Source organism: Drosophila eugracilis, unplaced genomic scaffold (genome assembly GCF_018153835.1).
Source record: "Drosophila eugracilis isolate 14026-0451.02 unplaced genomic scaffold, ASM1815383v1 contig_2161, whole genome shotgun sequence".
Lineage (NCBI taxonomy): Eukaryota > Metazoa > Arthropoda > Insecta > Diptera > Drosophilidae > Drosophila > Drosophila eugracilis.
In genome coordinates this window covers 370884-383666 of record NW_024573046.1, presented here as the reverse complement: position 1 = coordinate 383666, position 12783 = coordinate 370884, and the positions used below count along the sequence as shown (strand labels likewise).

At 39.7% G+C, this 12783-nt stretch overlaps 4 protein-coding genes across 5 annotated transcripts; 2 read left to right on the top strand and 2 right to left on the bottom strand.

The window, feature by feature from the left end:
• The first annotated feature begins 20 nt into the window (after positions 1 to 20).
• Positions 21 to 1499, top strand: LOC108103361 (insulin-like receptor). The gene is made up of 2 exons (XM_017208806.1): positions 21 to 410; positions 579 to 1499. Coding segments are annotated over exons 1-2 (786 nt in total). The 5' UTR covers positions 21 to 409; the 3' UTR covers positions 1364 to 1499.
• A 94-nt stretch (positions 1500 to 1593) lies between these two features.
• LOC108103362 (protein lin-52 homolog) lies at positions 1594 to 2975 on the bottom strand. Of its 2 annotated transcripts, XR_001772219.1 has the most exons (5): positions 2805 to 2975; positions 2580 to 2750; positions 2402 to 2506; positions 1985 to 2244; positions 1594 to 1887 (listed from the first exon to the last, which is right to left on the bottom strand). XR_001772219.1 is itself a non-coding variant. In XM_017208807.1 (4 exons), exons 1-4 carry the CDS (start codon positions 2842 to 2844, stop codon positions 2090 to 2092), a joined length of 471 nt encoding a protein of 156 aa, XP_017064296.1. In that variant the 5' UTR covers positions 2845 to 2975; the 3' UTR covers positions 1910 to 2089. The 2 variants fall into 2 exon arrangements, 1 of the variants encoding a protein (XP_017064296.1); XM_017208807.1 differs by lacking the exon at positions 1594 to 1887 and having other exon boundaries at positions 1910 to 2244.
• A 617-nt stretch (positions 2976 to 3592) lies between these two features.
• LOC108103358 (N-acylneuraminate-9-phosphatase) lies at positions 3593 to 7879 on the top strand. The gene is made up of 3 exons (XM_017208804.2): positions 3593 to 4108; positions 6101 to 6586; positions 6651 to 7879. Exons 1-3 carry the CDS (start codon positions 3959 to 3961, stop codon positions 7056 to 7058), a joined length of 1044 nt encoding a protein of 347 aa, XP_017064293.1. The 5' UTR covers positions 3593 to 3958; the 3' UTR covers positions 7059 to 7879.
• Positions 7880 to 8266: 387 nt separating this feature from the next.
• On the bottom strand, positions 8267 to 12608 carry LOC108103357 (MAP kinase-activated protein kinase 2). The gene is made up of 4 exons (XM_017208803.2): positions 12504 to 12608; positions 10395 to 10974; positions 9472 to 9887; positions 8267 to 9101 (listed from the first exon to the last, which is right to left on the bottom strand). The coding sequence occupies exons 2-4, from the start codon at positions 10951 to 10953 to the stop codon at positions 9003 to 9005; spliced, it is 1074 nt and encodes a 357-aa protein (XP_017064292.1). The 5' UTR covers positions 10954 to 10974; positions 12504 to 12608; the 3' UTR covers positions 8267 to 9002.
• Between the last annotated feature and the right edge of the window lie 175 nt (positions 12609 to 12783).

Sequence of the window (12783 nt, the reverse complement as noted above, 5' to 3'; positions counted from 1 at the left end):
GTTTTTTAAAATTGAAAAATCTGTATAAATATATATATGTATATGTTTGAGTTGACAGTTTGCCTGGTAACAAATCTGCGAATTGCAGCCAGCGCAGAACGCACATCCAATAAGTTCATTGCCAAACGGGCCGAGTCCCTATATGCACATCCACATCCCCATCGTTTGGCGCAACCGAGTCCGAAAAAATGAGACCGAGTGCAACGAGAAAGCGTGTCCGAGCTGCTCCGACTTCGGACTTGGGGAGGCACTCGCGTGGCAACAATCGTCTAGGGCACACGGCATACGGCAAACACGCAGAGCTGCAGGAGGAGATAGGCTATAGCTTCTCGAAGCCAGAATCATACCCACAAAGACCCGTTGATCCATCCCGCCTCATCTAATTTCCGCCGCTTTGATTGTGGCACGCAGTAAGTTGATTGCATTTGGCCTAGCCATAGCCTTTGACTTTCCCGTTTGCTGTTTTGTTATTTGCAACAAGTAATAGAAGTGGGTGGTGGTGGGTCGCTATTCGGCCCACGCATCGACCTTGGCCTGGTTTAGGTACTTGCCTTAATTGCATTTTGTCGTCATCGCAGTGCACATGGTGGAGGAGATTGGCTGCCAGAGACAGACGGGCATTGTGGTCGCCATGCCCAGCCAGGTGGCAACAAGCACCGGAACTCCAGCTCCATCCGCCGGCGGCATACACCAGCAGCATCAGCAACAGCAGCACCAGCAGCAACAACAGCAACAACATCAGCAACAACAGCATCAGCAGCAACAACACCACCAGCAGCAGCAACACCACCAACAGCAGCAACACCACCAACAGCAACAACATCTACAACAGCAGCAGCAGCAACACCAGCAGCAGCAGCAGCAACATCAACAACTCACGAGCAACATGAGCATGTTGACCGTTAAAGGCGGTCGTTACCTTTGGACCGATCGGGAGCTATTGATGCATCTTCAGAACTACACACCTCTGATCCTCCTTATCGATTTCGTTGAGAAGACCCGCACTAAGCGTTTTTATGAAAGTTCAGAGCGTTATGAGATCCTCATGCTGGTCTTCATCATGCGCAAAGGAGCGCCATTTTGTGAGAACAAGCGATTTCCGGCGGAGTATTGGGTTAATCTGTCGGTGGGACCAATTGCCGAGGCCTTTGACCGCCTACAGGCTGCCATTGATATACCGGATCCCCAGTTGCCGATTCATATGAGCGTCACGGATCTAACCAGCTGGAAGCAAATGTTCGATCTAGCTATGTTGGATATAAGGCGTTTTGCATACTACACCGATCCCTTACAGCTGGCCGATGCGGGCGTTTTCAATCGGATCACCTTTGAACAGCGTTTCGGGATGCAGTGGCAGGAGTAGTGGGAAATGATAAATGATGTTTAAGGATATGTGTAACAGAAAACTGGATATATGCACACCCCCAGCACAAAACACACTTCTCCACATTGGAATGGATCGTGAAAAAAGGTGAAACAAAACACACAATATATGTATCCGATGTAAACTTGGAACTATCTTTAACACATTTATAACTGCCGTGTTTAAATGTCTGATTCTTCCCAAATTCTTAATTAAAATTAATTACAATTTAGACATTTCAGAGTGCATTTAATATCAGATATAACAGGGCGTTAAGTGTGAAATATAGTTCCCTTTTAACACTTGTTATAACGAATCAAACCGATCCATCCAATCTCACATAGACAGTTATTTGTTGTGTTGAAATCCCTGCCTAGCGGAATATACTGTGCCTTCTCCACCACTCCTAGTCCTTCTCCTTCCCTTCAACAGTTCCACTCACATTCCTCGACGTCATCTCTTCTCCGACTCCTTATAAGTCTCTGCAATACAATCGTTGTACTGTCGACGTAGGACCCAAAATGCTTTAATGGAAATAAACGTTAGTTACTGTTCAAAAAAAGCCTATTTATCTTTGTAAAATTGTGATACATTCTCAACGCTACATTCGCAATTACTTACTATAAAAATCTATATTTATGTACAAATACAACTACTGCTAAATTCTTAATTCGACTTCGACGAGATCCTCAGAAGTCCCATTTACAAGGACCGAATCATCCTATCTCATGGTTGCCGCTTCGGTATGCGGTCTCGATCGAATATCCCTAACAGCTTCCCACGGGTCATCTCCTTCGCCTCGCGGAGTCCCAGCTGATAGATCTCATCATGCATTGATTTTATCTTCTCGACTAATTGTCCAGGAGTAAGCTGAGCTAGTTCTGCGGTAGGAAAATTAATGGGGTATATTATTAATAATAATATATTCAAATATATATAAAATTAACATATTTGTCAACACAAAGCGAAAAATCTCTAAGTTTAAAAAACAAAAAACATTTCCCATAAAATGTTTATATGACCATAATAGGTACTCACGGTGGATCTTGATCATGTCTTCGTTGGTCAGGTTACTGGCAATGTCCGTGGTGCGCGTATAGATGGGCGTCTCGCTCATGGTGAGGAACTCGTCCATTCCAGGAACTGGAGCACCCAAAGTGAAAAAAAGGGTTAAAAATGGCGCCAAATACCTTGGTGTGCACGTTTTTACACTCACATCGCTCCGGCCACTGGACAGGTGAGGCACGTAGAGTTTCTAAAGAGATGAGCTCATCATCTGGCGTTTCCGGCTCCTTCTTGTCATCCGACTTCTTCTCATCCGTGGATAATCTTCTCCTGCTGACTGCTGTAGCATCTGCCACATCTTCGTCAGTTTTCAGGATGGTTTCTGCAAGGAACTAAGTGTTAATAAACTTTCATTATATCTATTATATTGACCAACCTGGCGCAAACAAATCCACAACTGTCTCTGTATTGCTCATCTTTTAAAGTCTTTTAAAATCTCTAAAGACCAAAACAAATAGAAACAAATTTAAGAACTCCAAGGGCTAATCATTTGCCACCTGGTTAAATAAAAAAATTCGGCGTTGCCATCCGATAACTATTATTATCGATTAATCGAATGGTAGTGTTGAAAGTTCTCCGAATTATAATTTTTTTGTTTATCAGAACAAAGAAATTTTTTGTTTTAGCTTGTTTTTATTTTTACATTTTATAAATAAAATGCAAATGAACCAGGAAATTGAGAATAAATAATTTTTTATTCGGAGTAGAGAGCGACGTCGCCGCAAAGCTACGGGATCCTCCCCACCACCTCTATGGTGCTCTCTTTTTAGCTCACGGTCGACTAACGGCGCATAGAGACAACTCTGCGCGAGGCCGACTGCTCTCTTTCGCTCTCACGCTCAAATAGCTCGTGGCACACAGGGCACAGTGCCGCCAAAAAGTGTGTGTCTACCAAAAGAATGTGCGCTTTAATGGAATTAGTTTAGCTTTTCCAAAACTAGTTCAATTTCCTTTATTTTGCCTTCTAGATTGTACATTACATAGTGCATTCTATTTTGTTATTAATTAAAGCTCTTCTCTTATTTAAGATTTTGTTAATTGGGTGATAAATTGATTAATATATTCTATACAGATAAAAAAGCCCATCTCTAGACACAGTGCGCAGACTTTTGTCAATTACTGTCGAACCGTCTGTGCTCATACTTTCTTTCAATGTTCAGTCGCTCTCACTTCGTCACTGTGTCTACAACCACAGACACACTCATACATCCGCACTCACCTGTTCCGCTTCCCCGCTCCCGCTCTTTCGACCTTATTGCGACCGCTCCCGTTCCGTTTCGTTTTTTTCTGTCGATTCAGTTTGCCGTTTTAACTCCGCGCGAGAAGCGGAAACTTTTGTCAGTCCGCTGAAGTGCAAAAAAAAAAAGTAAAATACGTGAACATTTTGTTTGGCGCCAATTTCGAATCGGAAATCCGCTGGCGGATTGAATTGACATAAAGTTTCCTTTCTTATTCTTTTATTATCCCCTTCCCATCCCACTCGCCTAACCCCTCCAAAATTTTTCCCACGTCCCCCGCGCTGCGACTCCCATGGCAGCTAGCAAATTCCACTGCGGCAAGCAAACGATAGCCACACATTCACATTTCGATGCGACATGTGCGAAAATCAGCGCCTTTTACTTTGACCTGGACAACACGTTGATTCCAACGCGGACCGGCGATTCCAAGGCGATCAGAAAGGTAAGTCAAGTTAAGTTAATCCCACTGTTTAGGGCCGCGAGCCCCTTAAAACATATCTATATATCGTTTTCCTGGGGGTGAAAGTGCGCAGCAGGCGTGCCGCCCAGCTAGAAAATTTTCCACTGCAACTCAGCGCCGCTGTTACGTAGTCGAAAAATCCGGACGCTCAGCTGATACTACGCGCCCGAAATTCGATTGTTTATTTGCGTTTTCCTTTACTTTCCCATCCCCGCTCTTGTAAACACTAAGTGCACTTTACAAGGTCTTAACTTAAATATAACCACGGGTATATGCACTCTAGAAGGCTGGCGACGTGGTAAGACCAACAAAAAATCAGGTCTACTTTTGAAATTGGCAATCTTTGCTTTTCAAGAATGGTGAAAGGAGTTTTAAAGATCTTATTGATGGGATATTATCATCATTACTGAAATATACCCATGGTTACATTGTCTTTGAAAGGCTAATTAGCACAATAAAGCCAAAAATAAATCAGATTACAGAATTTCAGAAATTTTTCTTGAAGGAGAGGTGAATGGCATCCAAGAATCTTATCATAGCCATTTAATCAATATATGTAAATGGAAGCTTATTCATAATCGTGGGTAAATGCACTCTAGAATATTATCAACTTGATAAAACCTATAAATACGAACATTTAAGCTTTGGTATTGCGAACGTTGGGAGTTGGGGGTATCTAACATATCTATTCCTCACCAGGAATATCATCCAAACCAGTCAAAGATAACTTAAATATAAAAAGAAGTATATGAACTTTAAGAGGTTATTGACATCTTAGCTATGATAACAAATTCAGGGCCCAAAATAATAAAATATTTAATAAGGATAGGCTTTTGAATCTAAATAAAAATCTTATCTAGTAAGTTAATTTTAGGATTTCAATGACTGATGTTTTTATTACCCCATCCTTAAAGCTTATTCATTGTTATATAAGGGGTTGTCTTAGCCATAAATATCTTGTTATCACCTTTTTATCTTAAACCTTATAAAAAGAAAGCTATTTGCTAAAACGGTGACTATGTCACGTACATACATTTACATATTATTTTCATTTCTGATAAATTAATCATCTTTTAAGCTTTACTAATTTAGATAGGTTACTTCATTATCACATATGTATGTGTTTAAATATGCCACGTTCAAACCCCCAAAATAAAGTCATGGTTATTAGACAGTTTCTTTGTTCAGTTGCTTTTAATTACCATTACAAACCCGCACATTTAGTATATCTTCAAAGCTTATTAAGCATATCAAGTTATTTGTGATAATAATTGTCATCAAACTTAACCTGTTTATAGTTTTCATTTTATTTCCATGATCATAGTTGGAAAAAAGGTATGAGTATTTCCCAGAATTGTTAGACAGAAAAAAAATTTCCGAGCTATCATTGTGTCCACAATTGTGGGCTAGTGTGTGTATAGAACTTATGTGACATGTGCATCGTCGGCATTTGCAATTTGATGTTCGATGCACTGATAGGAAGGCGATGTTATAATGATTACGGCATTCGATTAATCAATTGACTGCTATTCCAGCGAATGATTGGCTTGAACAATCTGATCTTTATAGACGCAACAGTTCAGATTTACGTATTATAAATAGCTCTGATCATACGAGCCATAAAGGCCATTTAAGAGTTTATGATGATGTGACATTCTTAAATTCGTTTTTCAGTTTACCAAAGTTTACTCTTTATAGCGTGACAATCCTTAACTTATCTTGGTCTTTATATCACGTACTGTATTTATAGTTTTATCTCTTCCAATGACTGAGGTTTTTATGACATTATCATATCTTTAAAAAGTATGTGATCCACCCCTCTTTAATTATTTTTTTTCACCTGAAATATTATAAAAAGATTGTTAACTTTTCCTGCGCTATTTGTTTTGATCCTCCAACATAATTAAATCTATAAACTACATATTTAGATATTAAAATCAATCCTAATCATAATTTTTCCTATTTAATCCTCAGCTTGCCGACGTTTTGGAGAGTCAGTACCAGTTCAGCAAAGATGATGCCGCTCAGTCTACTCAAAACTTTCTAAAGGCCTTTCGACGTTGCCCGGATAACTCGCAAACGTCGTTGGACTCGTGGCGCACTCACCTGTGGCGTGAATCGCTTCCAACGCGCCACAAACATCTGGCGGAGCAGATCTATCCGCAGTGGCTGAAGTTGCGATATCGTTATTTGGCCGTACCAGCTGATTATGTGCAACTTCTGCTGCGTATGCGCCAGGCGGGCTATGCCTTGGCCCTCATTACCAACGGGCCATCGAACGCACAGTGGGAGAAGGTGGCCAAGCTGCATGTACGAGGCTACTTCGACTGTGTCTTAGTGTCCTCGGACCTCCCGTGGGAAAAGCCACATCCGGAGATCTTTTATGCCGCCTGCAATTTTCTCAATGTTAAGCCGCAAGAGTGCGCCATGATTGGCGACAAACTGGAAACGGACATCATGGTGGGTTAAGGTTTAAGTCACCATCAAAATGTAAAAACTAACTGAGTTTTCATCTTGTTTTTAGGGTGGTCACTTGGCCCAATTGGGTCTCACCTTCTGGACACCATTAAGCAATAGCAGCGCGGCAGCGCAATCGCTGGAGGATGTGGAGTACAAGCCGCACATCAAGCTGGGCAATCTACTGGAGATGTACAAGTACTTCCCGCGCCTTAACGCCGTCGCACTGCCAGACACACCGTCCACCTCCAGACGTCGTGGCAGCCACATGAGTCCCAATGGCCAGAGCAGTTCTAGTAGCGGGAACAGCTCTAGCTCCAGTTGTGAGCCAAGAGGATCTGACCATGGGTATCATAACCATCATCATCAGCACCAGCATCAGCAGAGGCAGTGGGCCTATCGACGTGGAGTTTCACTGCCCGCGATGGATTGCTCCAATAGCGAGGCTGAGAACAGCTGCGACAGCTTTCTATAAATAAAGCACCTATGGATCAAAAAGGGATCGAAACGGATCAAAAAAGGATTGGGAGATTGTTGAAAAAATGTACCTTCAGTTTACAAAACTATAGCTAAAGAGGAACGTAGAGAGAGAGAGAGTTATAATCACAGATGGACAAAGGACAGCCAGGAGAATTGGAAACGAATGCAGGAATTTAAAGTTCAACTATTAGCGGGAGGAGCCCGGAACCACACGGTGAATCTCGATATCTGCCATTAGACTACAAATTAGGGCTAACAAAAACAGCTATTGGAGCACACAAACTACAGCAAGCATACAGTACACATACTGAAAAAAAAAAATAACTAAGAAAATCGAGGACAGGAAGCAAATCAAAACCAAATGTATTTTTCTAAGCGAATTTTCTGTCACATATTTTGTAAATTGATATAACACGCAACTGAAAGTACGTCAAGGTAAATGCAAAATGCATAAAAATGAAGTGAAGTAAACAAGATAAAAACCACAACACGAACCTTTTGAAAAAAATGAACCGAATCACTAACAAATCTGTAGTTATAGCGATGAATGTTAACTATTGTCTTAGTCGTAGCCTTTAGTCTCGAAATTGTGGGTACCACTCTGTTGGCAAATTGTTATTTGCAACCACCTACTCTTCCACATTTAGCCATGGCAAACGCCCCCTATCCCCCTGTCCCGCCCACAAGCCTCAGGTTATTCCGCACCCAAACACACATCGTTGAAGATATATACGGCACATATGTATGTGCCAGCATGCGTATGTCGAAGCACTGTTGATCATGGATATGGAAAATAAATGAAACTGCAAAAGCCAATCCACAAGAAATTTTCATTACAGTAACTAAGCTACAATGTAGTTAATTTTCAGGTGCTTAACCATTTTCTTATTGTGAAAGAACTAGGTTATCAGAAAATTAAATCAGAGGCATTCCACTTTGAAATTGGGATACTAAGAGCTAAGTTATGGGCTCTAGAAAAACAGGTTTTCTTGATATTTGTGTTAGCCCATTATAAATGGCTTAACTTCATTATTATGTAAAACTATTTGAGTTTTAACATTCAGATATTGTAGTATTAAATCTTATTATTATCTTTGCATCTCTTTCTTAAACATGCTATTGCTAAAGATCGTAACCAATATTTTTTTCATTTCCCACAATAATTTCGGAATACAAAAACGTTTTCTTTTAATCATAGTAAAATAAGCTTGATTTGTTTTTTTATTTGGGGGATTTTGTTGTTTATAGACTACAAATACGCTATACGGTAAAATGGTATATCGTTTGCAGAGTTAGCAAATAAAAGTTATAACCAACACTGAATTATTTCGCAGTTTAATGCTAACGTCAACTGGCTGTATAATTGTTTTTTTTTTCTTCTCACATATACCATACATACATATACACACGGTTATATATAATAATTATAATCAAAGTCACGTACACGTAAAAAAAAAGATCTGTTACAAAGTACACGTATTAAAAAAGGGTCGAAAACGAAACATTTTCACGCGATACCGAGGCATATTGAAAATTCGGCTGGCTAGCTAGGCTTGCTCTTGGCTTTCCCTTAAGTTCGATATTTCTTTACGCTTTTAGTTTCTTTTACAAAAGAGCACTTTTCAGACTACAAAATACCCTAAGAACCTTTTACTGGAAATGGATTATACATAGATAATGGACAAAAAAATAAGAAAACGTAACGTATAATAACATCGAGTAGTTTGTTTTGTAGAGGTTGTTGTTATCGTAGTAGTTAATAGCAGCTTGTTTTTACTGTAGTCGTAGTATGTATATAGTAGTAGTTATCGTTTTTTTTTTTTTTGTAAAGCATTGTACAACTTTTCTGCTTAAGTTTTAAACCGATGGTTTACCCATCCTACGTCCTACGCCCATCTCACTCCGGATTGGCTGTGTTAGTTGCTCTGGCTTTCTGGTTTTAGTTACGTGTCGCGTTGGCTGCGTATATCTCCTCGATCTTTTTCCTGCGCTTCGTTAGCAGCGGGTTGTTCGATTTGTCTAGCGCCTTGATTTGCATCTGAAGAATACGAAATGATATAAGTTAGTACAACATTTTTGAAAGATGAAATTATGCAGATAATTTTAGGATTTTCTTTCAAAGATAAAAATATATTTTAGGCGCATTAACCTCGCAAGTTCATTGTTGGCTTTTATAATTAGTGACTTTCTCAATCACGATTGAAACAAATGAGAGCAAAGAAAAAGTCTACTCGCTAATTGCTTAAGCGTATACAAATCTATTTTCTTATTCTATAAACAAATGAGTAATATTATATAAAAGGAAGCCTTTTCAGCTTATGAACAATAAAACAGAGTCTAAAAATTGTTATGTTTCCTCCCACAAACTATATATCCTCGACACTATAACACACAGAAGGAAGACCAACCTGATCGTAGTCAACGCGCATGGTAGCTAGTGAGCGCGTCATCTCCTCCTGAACCTCCGGCCAAGTTTCTTCTCCCTCCTTAAGCATACGACCCGTGCAAAGTGGCGTCTGTGGAACGGCATTGAACTGAGCAATCCACTTGTTTCGGATGACGTCCTGGATGCGTAAACGTTTGCTGGGATCCACATTCAGCATTCCCTTGATCAAATCCTTGGCCGCTGGACTCACATTCGTCCATTCCGGATCGGGGAAGTCGTATTGGCCGGTGCGAATGCGTTTCTTCATGCCCGGCGAAATGGCCATGCCGTTGTTACTATAGAATGGCGGAAATCCGCACATAATAATGTACATCACTACGCCCAGCGACCAAATGTCGCAGCTCTTATCGTACTTCTCGGGGCCCAAAACCTCAGGAGCTGAAAATAAATAGTTAAAATTAGCTAATATATAACTATATAAAGTAATTTAAACATCACCAGAATGATGTTAAAAGTTAGGGCTAGAAACAGCATGTCTGCCTTGGTCTCTTCACATTTCTTTGCAAATTAATTCGATCGCACTTTGCAGTTTAAACAGAACTCTTTCGCAATGATAGATTGAGAACAAGGTTGAATAAAATTAAATAAACTTTTAAAGAAAGTTCACACAATAAGTTATGAAACGAGGTTGCCAGAGAAAGATTTGAATTTATTAGTAAGCTGGCTAACAACAGATTTTACTATTAACTCTGTGGTAAATATATATACATAAGTATAAATCAAATCACTGCCATACAATTTCCGGTCTCGAAAATGACATGGCATAGTTTTAAATAGGTAGACAGCGGATTTTAACAATTTAAAAATTATTTTTCGTGACTAATACGGTAATTAACATGCTGTAGAACTAGTGACTTATGAATAATCCAACCAATTAGAACTCACCAACATAGTAGGGAGTGTAGCAGGGTGTCTGCAGGGTGCAATTGGTAAATGTCTCCTTGGCGAAGCCAAAGTCCGTCAGCTTGAGGATTGCATTCGGCTGTGAGGTGGTGTACAGCAAGTTCTCCGGCTTGAGATCGCGGTGCGCGATGTCGCGACTGTGCAGATAGTCAATCGCCGCGCAGATCTCGTGCATTATTTGAGCAGCTTCCCGTTCCGTAAATGCACCATCCGCCTTGTCCTGAATCCTCTGGAATAGCTCTCCGCCTTCCATGCACTCCATGACTACTAGGAGGCATTTCCTGCCGCTATACGTGTTCTCATAGACATCGATGATGTTTACAATGTGCCGACATCCGCTGACCCGCCAATGGAGATCCACCTCGCGGCGCGCCTTCTCATTATCCAGTAGCACCTTAAGGGCATAATTCTGTTTGGTGCGGCGGTGGGTACATTGCACAACCTTCCCGTTGATCCCAAGGCCAAGAACCGTGTCGGAAATCTCGTAGTCGTCCACCAATGCGGTGGTTTTCGGTTGCCGTTGGTTTTGCAGCGAAAGCATTCTGGAATCGGCTGGTCTCTACTGCAAAAGAAATATTTTTTGGTAATAGGTTCTAATATTTCTATTTAATTAAAACCAAATCAAATTTTTATTAAGCTTGTCAGTAATTTAGATATATATATTTGTACATATATACATTCAATTTTAATTTCCAAATTCAAAATAATAATTGCAATACTCTTTCCACATATTAATGGTCAATTGAAAACCAATTTCGGTTAACAATTTATGGGCAAGTTATTTGTTTAATGTTTTTGGTGTTCATCAAAGGATCAATAAGTTACTGATCCGAAGTAATCAATTAGAATCAGCAATTAAACCTCAAAAAGTCTAAGTAACGCAATTTAACTTTCAAATAATTTGTAATTTAGTTGTCAAGCGAACCGTTGGCGATTTCTCGCCCTGTTCCACTGCTTCCTTTTTACTATAGTTTTATGTTTCAAAACACCCGTGATATCATTTCAAAGAAAACAATTTCACATTGTGTTTCTAGTAACCATTCAAAGAAAAATAGCCCATAGATAAGGATAACTTGTATTCCGAAAAAAATATAGAATGCTATACTTTTTTGATCCAAAGATATAAATATTAAAATTTCCTTAAAGGATTATAATTGTTAATAAACTTGTTGGCAGGTAGATATGATAAGAACGATTCTATATTATTGATAACAAAATTAGGCAAACATATTTTAAAGATCAGAACTCCTCAATAGTCAAATTCATATCAAGTTGTTTTATTTTTGTAGAGTGTACGAAACGAATATAAAAAGTTGCACTTTTTAGTTCTCCAGTTTTATATATATGTAGATATGCAAATCCGAAAACCTCGAAGCTCCGATCTCGACTCGATTCAAATTGCATGCAAATGGACTTACAGAAGAGCGGAAAAAAAAATATATATATAAAATCTGGGGGCAGAGGAAGTTGGGTGGAGGTGGGGTGGCTAATCAAACCCACTCTCGCTGCATATTTCCTTGTTTTTCCGGGGAAAAAACGTTACACAATGCTTCTTTTTTTTACGGGGAAAACAGGAAAACGATGGTAATTGCATATGTTGGGCGCTCTATCGATAATCGCTAATATCGATAAGCGGGTGTATACAGAGTGCATTTGTATGCGTGCGCCGCTGATGAAATGATTGCTTCATTTTGTTTTTGTTTATTTCGAGCACATTACGCATTGCCGACAAATAAAGAGCCTAATGTTGTTCTCTTCTGTAAAATTGGTTAATTAACGCGTATTTTACTACCCACACACATACGCACACCGCGATGCCCGCGTACACACAAACACGGACGCACTTGAACATCCATACAAATGCAAACAATGCGTCATGTTTTCCCACTGTTTAACTAGTATTTCCTAGATTTCTGGTTTTCACTGTACACGACAGTACGTTTTTATCTTGTTATCGCTTTTCGATCGCCTTCACTTCAGGTGGCCCAGATTTTTCCTGGCCACGCGCAACAATTTTGTCTTATCCGCTTTTCTTTTCGAACAGATATATTATCCCGCATTAACACCTGCTATTCAGCTGATCGTATTTACCTTTCGGATATTTATTTTAGCGTGCTATGTAACCGAACGAAAAAAAAGAACAACAACACAGCCAGGAATTTATTTTGTAAATGCTGCACGGTGTGACCAGGCGATTGAAATATACGAAATACTGAAAATTGAAAGGTGTACAAGCCTAGGGATGCATGCTAATCGATTCGGGTCCAATCAATTTGTTGATGATAAAAAATCGACTGGAATGATCGAGTATAAATAACATTACTATGTTTTGGAAACATTAGGGCTAGAATGCGGGAAATGCTTTGAAATA

Coding starts and splice junctions, on each gene's coding strand:
- LOC108103362 (XM_017208807.1), bottom strand. CDS start 2,844: ATGAGCAATACAGAGACAGTTGTGGATTTGTTTGCGCCAG. Junction 2,507..2,579: donor TGTCCAGTGGCCGGAGCGAT/GTGAGTGTAAAA, acceptor TGGGTGCTCCAG/TTCCTGGAATGGACGAGTTC. Junction 2,245..2,401: donor AGACATGATCAAGATCCACC/GTGAGTACCTAT, acceptor TTCCTACCGCAG/AACTAGCTCAGCTTACTCCT.
- LOC108103358 (XM_017208804.2), top strand. CDS start 3,959: ATGGCAGCTAGCAAATTCCACTGCGGCAAGCAAACGATAGCCACACAT. Junction 4,109..6,100: donor ATTCCAAGGCGATCAGAAAG/GTAAGTCAAGTT, acceptor TTTAATCCTCAG/CTTGCCGACGTTTTGGAGAG. Junction 6,587..6,650: donor AACTGGAAACGGACATCATG/GTGGGTTAAGGT, acceptor TCTTGTTTTTAG/GGTGGTCACTTGGCCCAATT.
- LOC108103357 (XM_017208803.2), bottom strand. CDS start 10,953: ATGCTTTCGCTGCAAAACCAACGGCAACCGAAAACCACCGCATTGGTG. Junction 9,888..10,394: donor CTACACTCCCTACTATGTTG/GTGAGTTCTAAT, acceptor ATTTATTTTCAG/CTCCTGAGGTTTTGGGCCCC. Junction 9,102..9,471: donor TGCGCGTTGACTACGATCAG/GTTGGTCTTCCT, acceptor CGTATTCTTCAG/ATGCAAATCAAGGCGCTAGA.